Source organism: Silene latifolia, chromosome 11 (genome assembly GCF_048544455.1).
Source record: "Silene latifolia isolate original U9 population chromosome 11, ASM4854445v1, whole genome shotgun sequence".
Lineage (NCBI taxonomy): Eukaryota > Viridiplantae > Streptophyta > Magnoliopsida > Caryophyllales > Caryophyllaceae > Silene > Silene latifolia.
In genome coordinates, this window is record NC_133536.1 from 56425209 (window position 1) to 56438540 (window position 13332).

The 13332-nt window shown below is 34.8% G+C and overlaps 1 protein-coding gene across 1 annotated transcript; it reads left to right on the forward strand.

The window, feature by feature from the left end:
* Positions 1-955: 955 nt before the first annotated feature.
* On the forward strand, positions 956-7561 carry LOC141614874 (tropinone reductase-like 3). The gene is made up of 6 exons (XM_074433575.1): positions 956-1122; positions 1365-1481; positions 3217-3351; positions 4377-4502; positions 5180-5281; positions 7411-7561. The coding sequence occupies exons 1-6, from the start codon at positions 991-993 to the stop codon at positions 7558-7560; spliced, it is 762 nt and encodes a 253-aa protein (XP_074289676.1). The 5' UTR covers positions 956-990; the 3' UTR covers position 7561.
* The last annotated feature ends 5771 nt before the right edge of the window (positions 7562-13332 follow it).

Below are 13332 nucleotides of genomic sequence, written 5' to 3' on the forward strand. Positions count from 1 at the left end.
TTGGCCCCCTCCACTTTCCTTAGTCTTTGTGCCAAAACCAAAGGACAACAATTGACCGAGACGTATGGAGTATTAGTTATCCCATATTGTATGCATACATAGATTTTACACAAAAATATTTGAATTTTTTTTTATCCTTTATGTTCTGAGTTTCTGATTGAAATAACTATTTATAGAGAAAGATGATTGAAGATGAGACTCCACTAAAGAGGTATGGAAGCACGGAAGACATGGCCGCAGCTGCCGCCTTTTTAGCATCTGATGAAGCCTCTTATATCACCGGAGAGACTCCACTAAAGAGGTATAGAGTTTGAACAGAATAAAATATCAGGTGATTCAGGTGAGTCAGTAATTGTCAAGTATATGACGAGCTTTCCAATCACAAGAATATGCTTATGATTTCCTTCCACCACACCATTTTATGAAAAATACTATGTTCATTGTTTATCATCAAATTCAAGACCATTGTTGGATCTTATTACCTTAACTTTTATCCCAAACTGAGTTTTACCAATTTCACAAACAGACCGTCTTGCTTGTAACCGTCATAAGCTTGCGACCTCTCACAACCTCTCTCCCACTTGTTCTCCCACTTACTCCTTGTGAAAGGTCACAAGCCGGGCACCAATACTAATATCTTATAGAATATTATGATACCACATAATATCTTCCTTATTTTATTTTCCTAAATCTAATAATATATTCTAGTATCTCTAACAAAAAGTTATAAATATATGTTGAAAAAAGTGATCAAAATAGCATTATGAAGAACGCGTAAAGTCAAATCGGAAGTACAAATGTGAAGGGACTAGGGAGGGAGGACAACAACTACTTGCACTAAGAAAATCTTACCTATCAATCTATATAAACAAATACCGAACAAAGTTGAACGACTTGTGAAATTGTTATTAAAAAAGTGAGAATCTTTCTATTAATAGCAGGGTTGTATTAGAACGTGCATTTTTCAAACAATTCACAAAAAAGAGAAAAATGGAGAAGATAGGAAAGAGATACGTAGGTAAGGTGGTAATAATAACAGGATCAACTCAAGGTATTGGTTATAGCATTGCCGAGCGTCTTGGCTTTGAAGGCGCTTCTGTTGTCATCTCTTCTCGTAAGCAGGTTCGTTCCCCTTACATATCGCTCATTTTTTTTATGACTCGAAACTCACCTGAAAACAAATTTACCTTATATTCTCTACATATTAGTCTGAGAATTTTCGACCAGATTAATATATTGTGCTTAATCATACACCTTGTATTACGGAGTACGTAGTACCTCCTTTGTTCCAGTTATAATTTTCTCTTTTAATTTTTTTTGAAGTAATTTGTTAATTAGTCTTTTTACTCTATTATTTAATGCAGAAAAATGTAGATGAAGCAAGTGAGAAGCTAAAGAGTAAAGGGATTCAAGTGTTGGGTGTAGTTTGTCATGTCTCGAGTGAACCTCAAAGGAAAAATCTCATATACCAAACTATTCAGGTAATCACATATAGATAATACTCTCTCCAATTTCATTTATTGTTCCTCTTTTTTTTTCTATCCATTTTTTTATTATTTCCTCTTTTCTTTTTTGGACAACTTATGTGGTTAAAAATCAATTTAATGTGGGCTTATCTGTATTGTGTGGTATGAATTGATTCCCTTATTTCTTATGCCAAAAAGAAAGGGAACAATAAATGAAATTAAAGGAAGTATCGTCCCAGTTATTTGTTTATCTATTTTAATTTAGGGTGTTTCACCCAATTAATTACCTATTTATTCTCGAAAAGTTTTAAATTAATAATTTAATCTTTCAAATTTAATTTGGTCTATTTCTCATCAAATGAGAGTAGAGCGGGGTGAGTACTTGTAAAAGTAACCTATCAATGCCAATATGCATGTTGCTAACATGGCTTAGAGAAACTCCAATGGTTCCATATAAGGACTTGCTTGCAATTATTATAAATTATCAAGCATGTTGCTTACCATTTAAGTATAAAAATATGTTACCGCTTGTAAGCCGATGTAGCTTTGTCAAGCTACGTAGCTTGAAATAAAATAAGTAACTACAAAATAATAAAATAATTTATATTACAATATTTATATGTTACGTGGGGCCATTTAAGCTACATCTATCGTAGTATGCCATTGGAGGATGTTAGAGCATCTTCAATGGTTCTCTATAAGGACCTGCTTGCAATTTTTGCAAAATAATAAGCATGTAGCTTACCATTGGAGATGGAAAAGTGAGATGTAGCTTGCAAGCATGGTAGCTCTACCAAGCTACATGCTTGCTTTAGGAAAAAAAATAAAAGGTAAATTTTCATTGGATGAAAGCAAGTATGTGAGACTCATACAAGCTACATATATTGTAGTTTACCATGCATTAAAGCGGTATGTTGCCGAAAAACCAAATAGCTTTAAAAATCGATATGACAAACCAAGCTACAATGCATTGTAGCTGACCATTGGAGATGCTCTTATAGCTTGAAAGTATTATTGCTTAGAAAAATAATGGCATAAGGCAAACTACAAAGTTTTGTAGTTTATCATTGGAGTTGCTCTAAGTACTTCCAAGACCAACAATATTTTATTACGGAGTTGTTGAAAGAGGATTAAAAAATAAGATTATTTAACGTTCTATTATTATTGTTGTTAGTCACTTACTGCTCTCCATCAGCCAAATTTGCCCGCTATCATTTTACTTTGTTTACCTATTCAATTTTATTTATTTACCTTTTTTATATTTAGAATATTTTTAAAGGTAATTTGATAACCAAATAACCTAGTATCCACTTATTATTCAATAACACCATCTATAAATAGTTTCCTCCCCTTTTCTTTGTCTTTATATCAAAACCAAAGATAAACAAATGACCGGGCGACGGAAGGAGTAATACTTAATTAAGTGTGTAAAAGCTTTACTCCCTCCGTCCCGGTCATTTATTATCTTTTTTCATTTTGGGGTGTCTCAGTCATTTGTTGTCCTTTCTATTTTAAGATTGAATTTGATGAGTAATTTGATTATTCACACTCAATTTATTGCACTTGTCATTTAGTGCCCAAACCAAAGGACAACAAATAACTAAGACGGATGAAGTATTATTTTGTTGTGAAATGAATGAAGAGTTCGATGTTTGATGGTAATATACTAATATGTAGAGATTAATAATAAAATAAAGCATCCATAGGTAGAATTTCACCATGCATAATAAAGTTGGGGTGTTGGTGACAGAAATACGGGAAAGTGGACGTGATTGTAATAAATGCAGCAGTGAATCCGACACCGGATACAATTTTAAACACGAAAGAAGCTGCCATTGATAAATTATGGGATGTCAATGTCAAGGCGTCTGTGCTTCTCATCCAGGCAAGTTCTTTATCAATCTCAAATTTACCCAATATCTTCCACATTCAAAGCAAAAACTTTATATGTTTCTGTTTAATCCCTTTGCTTTGTTTGATTAATAAATCTCCTTTAAGACGGTTGATCACTTTTCGTCTTAAGCTGAAGACGGAGTAATGTGACTCATTTACAATAAACTTTTACTCTTTTTTATGATAAAAAGCTAAACGAACAGTTTTCTGAGCTGTAATATTTTGTGTTAAAATGGCGATATTTACCCTGTCTCCAGTGAGAATTTGCGTTGTTTCTCCTTTCCTTCCTAAAATGTTCAAACAAATTAATATCCCTACACTGTAAAAGTTTGATGATCGCATTAACGATTTAACGTTGACCAGCTTTTCAAACTATATACATCAATTACAATGGCTTGATATTAATATTGCCAAATGAGAGAGGCCGGTTATACATAAACTAAGCGATTAATTTAGTTTTAAAATGAAGGTAAACGTGGTGCTAAAGATAGTAGGCGTGCCGCGTGCCTCATGACGTTCCAGTAAGTTAATGATTATCGGCAAATAAGTCACTTTCGATTGTTGACTTTAGCTTCTTCAACGTTAGTTTGAGTTAATCCAAGTTTTGTTCGGTCAAACTTCTTAATAATCTAGGCTTGAATAGTGCTTTGAATCTTATAATTGCCGCTTTGAATGAATACACGGAATCTCATTGATCATAATTCTATTTAGGGTTTAGGGAGTAGTTTTTTTAACCTAACCCTAGGAATTAAGCATAGTATAACTTCTATAATTTGAATCTGAAATTTGTAACTCCTCAATATCAATAAATTATCTTTTATTCTCTTCTACCGATAGACGTAGTTATCACATCCATAGTGAACAACTTAAAGCCGCTTGTCTGTTTTTTTGTTTGTTTTTCACGTATTGACGTATGTACTTATCTTTCTCGCATTTGTTATAACACGAGGTTATCTATATTTCAAATTGATATCTATATAACTCCTTTCATCCCAATTTTATCGTCTCCTTTCACAGGATGCTGCACCTCACTTAGTTGCAGGTTCTTCCATCATTTTTATATCAACAATTGCTGCTTATTCTCCTTTTCCATTGGCGGGCATGTATGGCGTAGCCAAAACTGCGCTTCTTGGCCTCACTAAGGTAATAACAATCATCTATTTTCATTGTATGAACCATCACAGCAAGAGTGCAAGATATGAGTCGTACCACTCCTAGTTCATTTTCGTGTTCTTTTAGCTCTGGTGCATGGTCATATACTCATATACAAATTCATTCTGATCTTATTCGCAAAATAAGTTGCAGCTACCGATCTCAGTGGCCGTGTTATTAGTATGGTTGCGACTTCATTAAATACAACTTCTTCTAAATTTTGGGAAGAACGATTAAAAATATGGTATTGCTGCCCGTATCTAATACCATGGCCAAAGCTATCACAACAAGAGGTCAAGAGAGAATCAAACATGGAGCACGTGTTAGTAAGTCGTAAGTGGAATGGACAGGTCCATTTTAGGCATGGGCCGAGATAGGGGTAGAATTCGCTACCAAAACCCCATAGAAATAGTTAAGATTATCGATTTTTGATATTCAATAACACCCTAAAACATATGACCTTAGCTTAAACATAAAATAAAGTTTGCTACCTCAAAATTTCATTTTAAGCTCCGCCTTTAAATTATCTTTAGATCGGGTTGAGTAGGATAATTTGGTTTGGTAAAAAATGTCATTGAGTTGGATTGGTATTGTTCATTCAAAATGTTTCATTTTTTTAAACTTTTCTACATAAATACTTTTGATGATGAATCATGTTTAATTTCCAGGCATTGGCAATGGAGATGGCGCCCAATACTCGAGTAAACTGTATCGCCTCAGGATTCGTACCTACTCACTTTTCTGAAATATTCCTAAACAATGGGACAGTGGTAAGTACACATAAATACTATATATTAAATCCAGAAACCAAGGGACTTCAATGTAATTAAAGAAAGTTATACAAATTAATTATACTATATAGTTTTAAATCACTAGCACCGTGTGATGGACCCGATTAAGGGATCTCAATACAAATATTATATAGTTTGGATTAAAATTAAATTATATTGAAGCTTGGTATAAAATAACAAATTAAGATGGTCAATTTCTTTAAAATAAAATAATTAATTAAGATGGTCAATTTCAAGGAGACTAAAAGAAAGAATATGCTTGGTATTTTTCCTAAATATTTATAGAAGATTAGAAGATGGTCAATTTCCTTAAAATAAAATAAATAGTTAGTATAAACATGCACACTTATAATACTATTAATTATTATCATCATAAAATTATATATTAAATTTAAAATCTATGCAATTTTATTAAACTTTATAATTTATTAGATGTATAGAGATGTTAATTATTTAACATACAAATACAAAAATATAATATAAGTAGGTTATAAATAATTCAAGTTAGATTCCATAATATATAATATTGCATAATTAATAGTAATCACTCATTTGAATAGTAAAATTAACAATATTATAAGCGAGATTAGTGAAAGTGGTAGAAACAACAACGGGAGTAGTGAAATTATTAATATTAATGCGGCAGTAGTGACAGTAACAATAATTATGGCGGGAGTAGTGAAGTAACAATGATTATGAGCGAGTAGTGAAATGTTGGGTCTTTTGCTAAAATGACTATTATTCTTAAAGTATTTCCCAAATTAACCATTCTCAAATTTTAATTACCATTTTAACCGTTTTTAAAACTTTAGAAACATAATCAATCTTGACAATAGCTAATTTGGGAAATAAATTTTGGCAAAATAGCTACTTTGGTAAAAATACAACAATATCAAAATCAGTTACTTTTTCGCTTTTTCATGATGTCAATTAGTATGTATATATTTGTTATCAATCCATGGATTTTAAAATTTGTGTGTTTTTGTTAAATCTTTATATTGCTTATTATTCTAATTTTTGTAATTTTTCATTGTGCATCTGTCTTTCATATAAAAGTTACTGTAAATGTAAAAAAGTATTTCTTAACAAATGTGTTATTTTATGGAAATAAAAAAAATTAAATGGGATGATTTATAAAATAGGGGAAGAAGTAAAATGGGCATAATTTTTAGTTTCAATTATTATTATATTCGAGGTTTTTAATATTTAGTTGTAACTTTATCACTTTGCTTATAATTTAAATGTTGGCTTTTCTTTGCATAAGAATCGCAAAATGACTAAGGCTGATTTGTTAAATAGAGGGAGAAGTCAATTCACGTCCAACTTTTTTTATATAATCATACATTATACTCATATATAACTATATAAGTGATTAAACATAATTGTGACATTTGCAAAAATAAGATTAGAAAAAGTAAATATTGGAAAGAAAAGTATAAGTTTAATATCCATGCGATATTGGAAAATATATAAACGGAGTACATACTAGCTCTCATTATGAGAAATTAATTTTTGATATTGTATAGATCTCTTATCGAATTAGTCATTTTACCCAAATTATTTCCCAAACTAGCCATTGTCAAAATCAAATAAATTGTTAAAACCTTAACAATAGTTAAAATGGGAATTAAATTTAAAAATGGTTAGTTTGGAAAATACTTTAATGAAAATGGTCATTTTAGTAAAAGACCCTGAAATGTTATTACTATTGTTTCATTAATAAGAGTAAAATATTAATAGCGGGAGTAGTGAATTTGTCTCAAAATTTATTTCATCGTAATTTTAGGATATGTTATAGAAAAATATATTAATGATAAAATTATGGATTATACAACTTTAAGTAATTTTATTTAGAAAAAAATTAATGGTAAGTAGAGGTAGCCCGGGCAAAACCGGGCACCAATACTAGTATTGGATTATTACAAAAACACAAATGACACTATATATACCGAATATTACCGATTCAAATCTCGTAACCTCGTCAATAATACTTTTATAGTAGTTACAGTATATTGTATGCATACATAGATCTTACACAAAATATTTGAATTTTGTATATTTTAAATTCTATGAGTTTCTGATTGATTGATTGAAATAACTATTTATAGAGAAAGATGATTGAAGATGAGACTCCACTAAAGAGGTATGGAAGCACGGAAGACATGGCCGCAGCTGCCGCCTTTTTAGCATCTGATGAAGCCTCTTATATCACCGGAGAGACTCTAGTTGTTGCTGGCGGATATCATTCCAGACTCTAGATTATTATATCTCATCCTTGATCAGTTAATATATTAATAATATTGTTAGTGTTATTTTTTTGTACCATTGTAAAAGAAAAATATAATTAATGTGTGAAAAATAGCTTCATACAGAAGAGTTTTTATACCATGAGCCATGCTATCTAAGTACGCTTTTAGCTCCCTGTCCGTGGTTTGCACGAACTTACACAGAGTTTGAACAGAGAATAAAATATCGGGTCAGTAATTATCAAGTATATGACGAGCTTTCCAATCACAAGAACGTGCTTATGATTTCCTTCCACCACACCATTTTCTGAAAAATACTATGTTCATTGTTTATCATCAAATTCAAGACCATTGTTGTTGTATCTTATTACCTTAACTTTTATCCCAAACTGAGGTTTACCAATTTCACAAACACACCCTCTTGCTTGTGACCGTCATAAGCTTCTAACCTCTCACAACCTCTCTTCCACTTGCTCTTTGTGAGAGGTCACAAGCTTGTGACGAAGTAGTGCCTTCACAAATGAGAATTTGTATTTCACAAAACATTTTTAAATTGTCATAGAATTTAGAATAATCTTTGAATTTGAAAGAATTCCCCAAGATACAACAAAATTTCATTCTAATAGATTCCATTTTTGTGATCAAAATTCAGTAAAAGAATACATCTTTTAAAAAATCCCACAAAATTTATCACATTTGTTTGGGAAATGCGGAAAATTGATATACAAGGGTAAACTAGGTTTGTGAAAAATAGTAGTCCCTCCCAGTCACTATATTGTTTCCATTTGATATGGGCACAATACTTAAGGAAAAATATTAAAATATGAGTAAAAGAGTTGTGTGGGGTTGGTGATAGGCGAGAGGGATGAATTATTAGTAGTTAAATAAAGAATTGTGGGTCCAAAACATAAAGGAAAGTAATAAAATATGAGTAAAAGAGTTGTGTGGGGTTTGGTGATAGGAGAGAAGAATGAATAAAATAAGAGTAAAAGTTTCTAAAAATAGAAAGGGGAACATTAGTTGAATAATCCGTTTCGGGAAAGAGGAAACATTATAGTGACTGGGAGGGAGTATCATACATTGGCGTTTGAGAAAGATGGATGTGATCCACGGACTTCTGGGAAGCTTTTGTTCTTGTCATGGAGACGGTAAAAAGGCAGAGGTGTCGTGCAAATCGCACGAAAAAGACCACGGTTTGGTCGTGTATTTCACAGGAACCCCCAATGCCTTCGTCGTGTGCAGCGCACCAACACGCTCAGATGGTGTCATATCTTCCTGGTCGAGTCGTGTATTTCACCAAAACCTCCTTCACATTACGCGTTTCACACAAACAACCCCTTCAACAGCAAACAACGCGCTGTGTGCCTGTGTGGCAACTGTTGTCAAATCGAAAGCCTATGTTCCTGATTTGAAAATACAATTATTTCTAATGACAAAGTACAACTGTTGTCAAATCGAAAGCCTATGTTCCTGATTTGAAAATACAATTATTTCTAATGACAAAGTACAGTACAGTACAGTACAAAAACAGCTTGTGCTGACTACTTGAATGAAGTTTGAGGATTCTTTTTTTTTTTTGGTGAAATGTGAAAATTGCATTAATAATTATTCAAGTTACATTATCATCACCTTACAATCACCAAGCATACTCCAACTAGTACATTCAATGAACTAGGATATGATTCTTAAACCAATCATGCTCTCTATGACTACCCATAATTTGCTCAAATCCTCTCGCTCTTAAAGCTATTAGACTCTGCAATCTCTTAAGAAGACAAGCAGGTCTGGTAACACGGTGCTCAAGACGGCTAACATTCCTACTATCCCAGATCAAGTACACAAGTCCTGCAATTACTGCCATTAGAACCTGTTTCTTCAACAAAGACCTACATCTCCATTGAATAACCCATTCAACCACATTTGGTTGCCATGGAGCAGGGAGCCACAACTGAACTAACTGAAGGCATCTCCTACTAAACCCACACTCAAAGAAAAGGTGAGCTGTGGACTCAGCAGCAGTCCCACAAAGAAAGCACAAGCCATCAGTCAGAATTCCAAACCTGCCCATTCTATCCTTTGTTAACAGTCGCTGATGGATAAACAACCAATTAACAAAGGAAACTTTAGGGAGAGCCACCCTATTCCAAACATAGGAGAACCACTGAACCTTCGATGTCGACCCAAAGACCACCGATATCCCACCCTAGTCAGTATAGTCGGGCCGGAGACCAAAGAACAAAACCAGGTAGCAACCTACTCTTCACTTTACATAATTGACGCCAAGACCATTTGGAATAACTAGGAGCTTGATACTCCCACCAATCCCGATGCTTAATATATATGTGGTTCACCCATTTGACCCACAAAGAGTCTTTCTTCCGAGCCACCCACTGACATACTTACCAAGCATGGCAAGGTTCCAGTCCAAAGATTAAGAATACCGGACCACCATATTTTTGAGGTAAACAACAATGATCCCAAGCAATAAGAGGAACTTTGGCAAAATTCTCAGAATGAGACCACAAGTAGTTCCTACAAATTGCCTCAACTCTAGCAATCACTCCTTTGGGCAGCAAGAAGATCCTAGCCCAGTAAGAGTGCATTTGAGAAAGAACATGTCTTACCAAAACTAACCGACCAGCATAACTAAGTTTCTTGGTGCCCCAACCCCTAATTTTCTTAACAATTTTATCCACTAAAATATTACTATCAGCACTAGACAATCTTTTAAAAGAGATGGGAATGCCTAGATATCTGAAAGGGAAGGTCCCTTGCTGAAAACCAGACATCTGCAGAATTTGATCCCTGACCACCTGGTTCACCCCATTCATATAAATATCTGATTTACTTCTATTAAAAAGCGAGTCCGAAGCTTTAAAAGGAAAGAAACCCCCTCATCAATACTTTAACAGAAGTAATGTCTCCTTTACAAAACAAAAGCAAGTCATCTGCAAAGCAAAGATGACATAGCTTGAGGCTCTTACACTGAGGATGGAAGTGAAAATCATTAGAAGAGGTGACCAAGTCCAAAATCCTAGTCAAATACTCCATACACAAAGTGAACAACAGAGGAGACATAGGATCCCCTTGCCTAATTCCCCTAAGTCCCTTAAAGTACCCAAACTGATTACCATTCAAGGATAAAGAGAAGGAAGTAGAAGTGACACATTGCATTATCCACTGAACCATCTTATGAGGAAAGTTAAGAGCAATCAGCATTCCTTCAATAAAACTCCATTCAATGGAGTCATAAGCCTTCTTTAAATCTATTTTCATCATCACCCTTGGGGAACAATTCTTTCTATTATAGAGCCTCACCAAATCCTGACATATGAAAATATTATCTACAATCTCCCTTCCCTGTATGAAAGCACTTTGATTCATGCTAACCACACTGGGTAAAACAGAAGCCAATCTGGAGCAGATCACCTTAGAAATGCACTTGTAGATAACATTGCAACAAGCAATGGGACGAAAGTCAAGCACAGACTCAGGAGCATTCTTCTTAGGGATAAGAGAAAGGACAGTAGCATTGACCTGTTTCAGAATACTCCCAGTGGTAAAAAACTCCTTAACAGCAGCCACAACATCAGACCCAACCACCTCAAAGACATCTTTGAAAAATTGAGATGAATATCCATCAGGGCCTGGTGCCTTCTCCTTGGGGATAGAGAAAAGAGCATGTGTAATCTCATCCACAGTAACCTCCTTAATTATCTCCCGGCTCGCTCCTCGTAAAGAAAAAGACACCTCGTGAACCACCCCCGAGCACACTTTGTAACAGGAGCGAGCTACCAAGTAAATCAAGTATAGTAGTCCAAAAAAGCATGTTCAATAGCAAAGATTATCGAGCATAAATGACCATTCTTATCTTTAATTTGCAACACTTTGTTCTGAGCTCTCCTGGCTTTTAGAGAACTATGAAAGAATTGAGTATTATCATCCCCACTCTGAACCCAATAAGCTTTAGCTTTTTGAGCCAAAAACTCAGACCTAGCCTCATCCAGGTCCTTAAAAGTACGGGCAGCAACCTTTTCCTCCAATTGAAGAAGAGGATTAGCAGGGTCAGCATGAAGTTTCCTTTGGATATCTTCCAGGAAGACCTTACTAACCTTAGCAGAATTCTCAATATCACCATAGCTCTCTTTATTCAGTTGCTTCAGAGGAAACTTCAACCATTTCAATTTTTTGACCACTTGGAACATCCTACACCCATAAACATCCTGCATCCAAACTTCCTTAACAACCTCCTTGAACTGCTCATGTTTACCCCACATATTGAAGTATTTAAAACTTGATTTTGGTCTAATCTGGGCATTCCAGCATTCTATAAGGCAAGGACTATGATCATATAATCCTTCAGGTAAAAAGGTAATGGTCTCATTAGGCCCATTCAAAATCCACGCATCATTTGCCAAAACTCTATCAATCCTACTAAAAACCCTCTCATCTCCTTCTTGTTTGTTGTTCCAAGTAAAATAGGCACCAGTGGAACTCAAATCATAAAGTCCACAGGCATCTACACACTCCTGAAAGTCCTTAACCTCAGCCACAGTAACAGGAGCACCAATCCTTTCATCCATGTTTAACACATTATTAAAATCCCCCATGACCATCCAAGGCCCTGAATAGAAATGTGAATGTTTAAAAGGGACTGCCAAAGCTCCTTCCTATCAGCATTCTTGTTAAAACCATAAACAACAGAACATTGCCAAGTAAAATTACTCACGAACACAAAGTAATGAGACAAAGACGGCAAGACTGGCGGCTTTTAACAAAGACAATAACATCAAACATGCTATTATCCCAAACAACCCGATTCTCGCCACACTCCCTAACTTCATTATTATTTAAAAGCGCCAATGATCCCCAAGACCAAGTGGACCTTATTAATAGCAGGAGTTTTGACTCTAGTTTCGATAAGCCAAAGAAACCTACATTATTTAAATGCAAAAACCTTCTAACATCACCTTGTTTATTCACTTTATTAATGCCACGAACATTCCAAAAGCCAAAACTAACCATGATCACTAGTGTGAGTTAGTCTCCCTTTCCCCAAATCGCAAGCGATTCCTCCTCAAAGAAAGGCTCAAAGACTTCAACAAAAGAAGGCCCTCCTTGAGAGAATCCCTCATTCTTTTTAGACAACCTATTAAACATTCTAGCAGGTGTCATAGAGTTTAACACCTGATTACCCCTCATTGGCATGGGAGTAACCACAAAGATTAGGGTCAACCGAGGTAATGTACCACTCCACTCGAACATCCAATAACGGCTGAGCCTGAGACTGCATTCCCTGACTCTGTTGGACCACTGGTTTAGGAACCCAGACTTTCTTAACTGGCACAACCTTCTTCTTGGGCACAACCTTCTTGCAAGCCCCAGTCTCATGTCCCATTCCATTACAACTAGAGCAGATAATTGGCTTCCACTCATAGTGTACAAACTGAGAAATCAATAGGCCAGACTCATCAAAAAACTCAATGACCTCTGGCAAAGGCTGACCAACCTGAACTTCTACCATGAATCTAGCATAATCAAGGAATTCCTTCTCCTTAGTAATGTGATGTCGAACACACCTTTGGCTTACCAACCAATCCCCGCAATTTTTGCTAGAGCAGCTCCCTTAATTTTAGGTCAAGGTTATAGAACCTAACCCAAACAGGAACGACATCCACCTTAGCCCTAATTACAGGTGCATTAATACTCCAGGGTTTGACAATAAATGGTTTGTTATCAAAGAAACAGTGTTCACCATTCAAAACCGCCTCCTTATCCTCCATC

Excerpts from the sequence above, each read along its gene's own strand:
- LOC141614874 (XM_074433575.1), top strand. The coding sequence starts at position 991 with ATGGAGAAGATAGGAAAGAGATACGTAGGTAAGGTGGTAATAATAACA. Across the intron at positions 1,123-1,364 it reads TCATCTCTTCTCGTAAGCAG|AAAAATGTAGATGAAGCAAG; the intron begins GTTCGTTCCCCT and ends TATTTAATGCAG. Across the intron at positions 5,282-7,410 it reads TCCTAAACAATGGGACAGTG|AGAAAGATGATTGAAGATGA; the intron begins GTAAGTACACAT and ends AACTATTTATAG.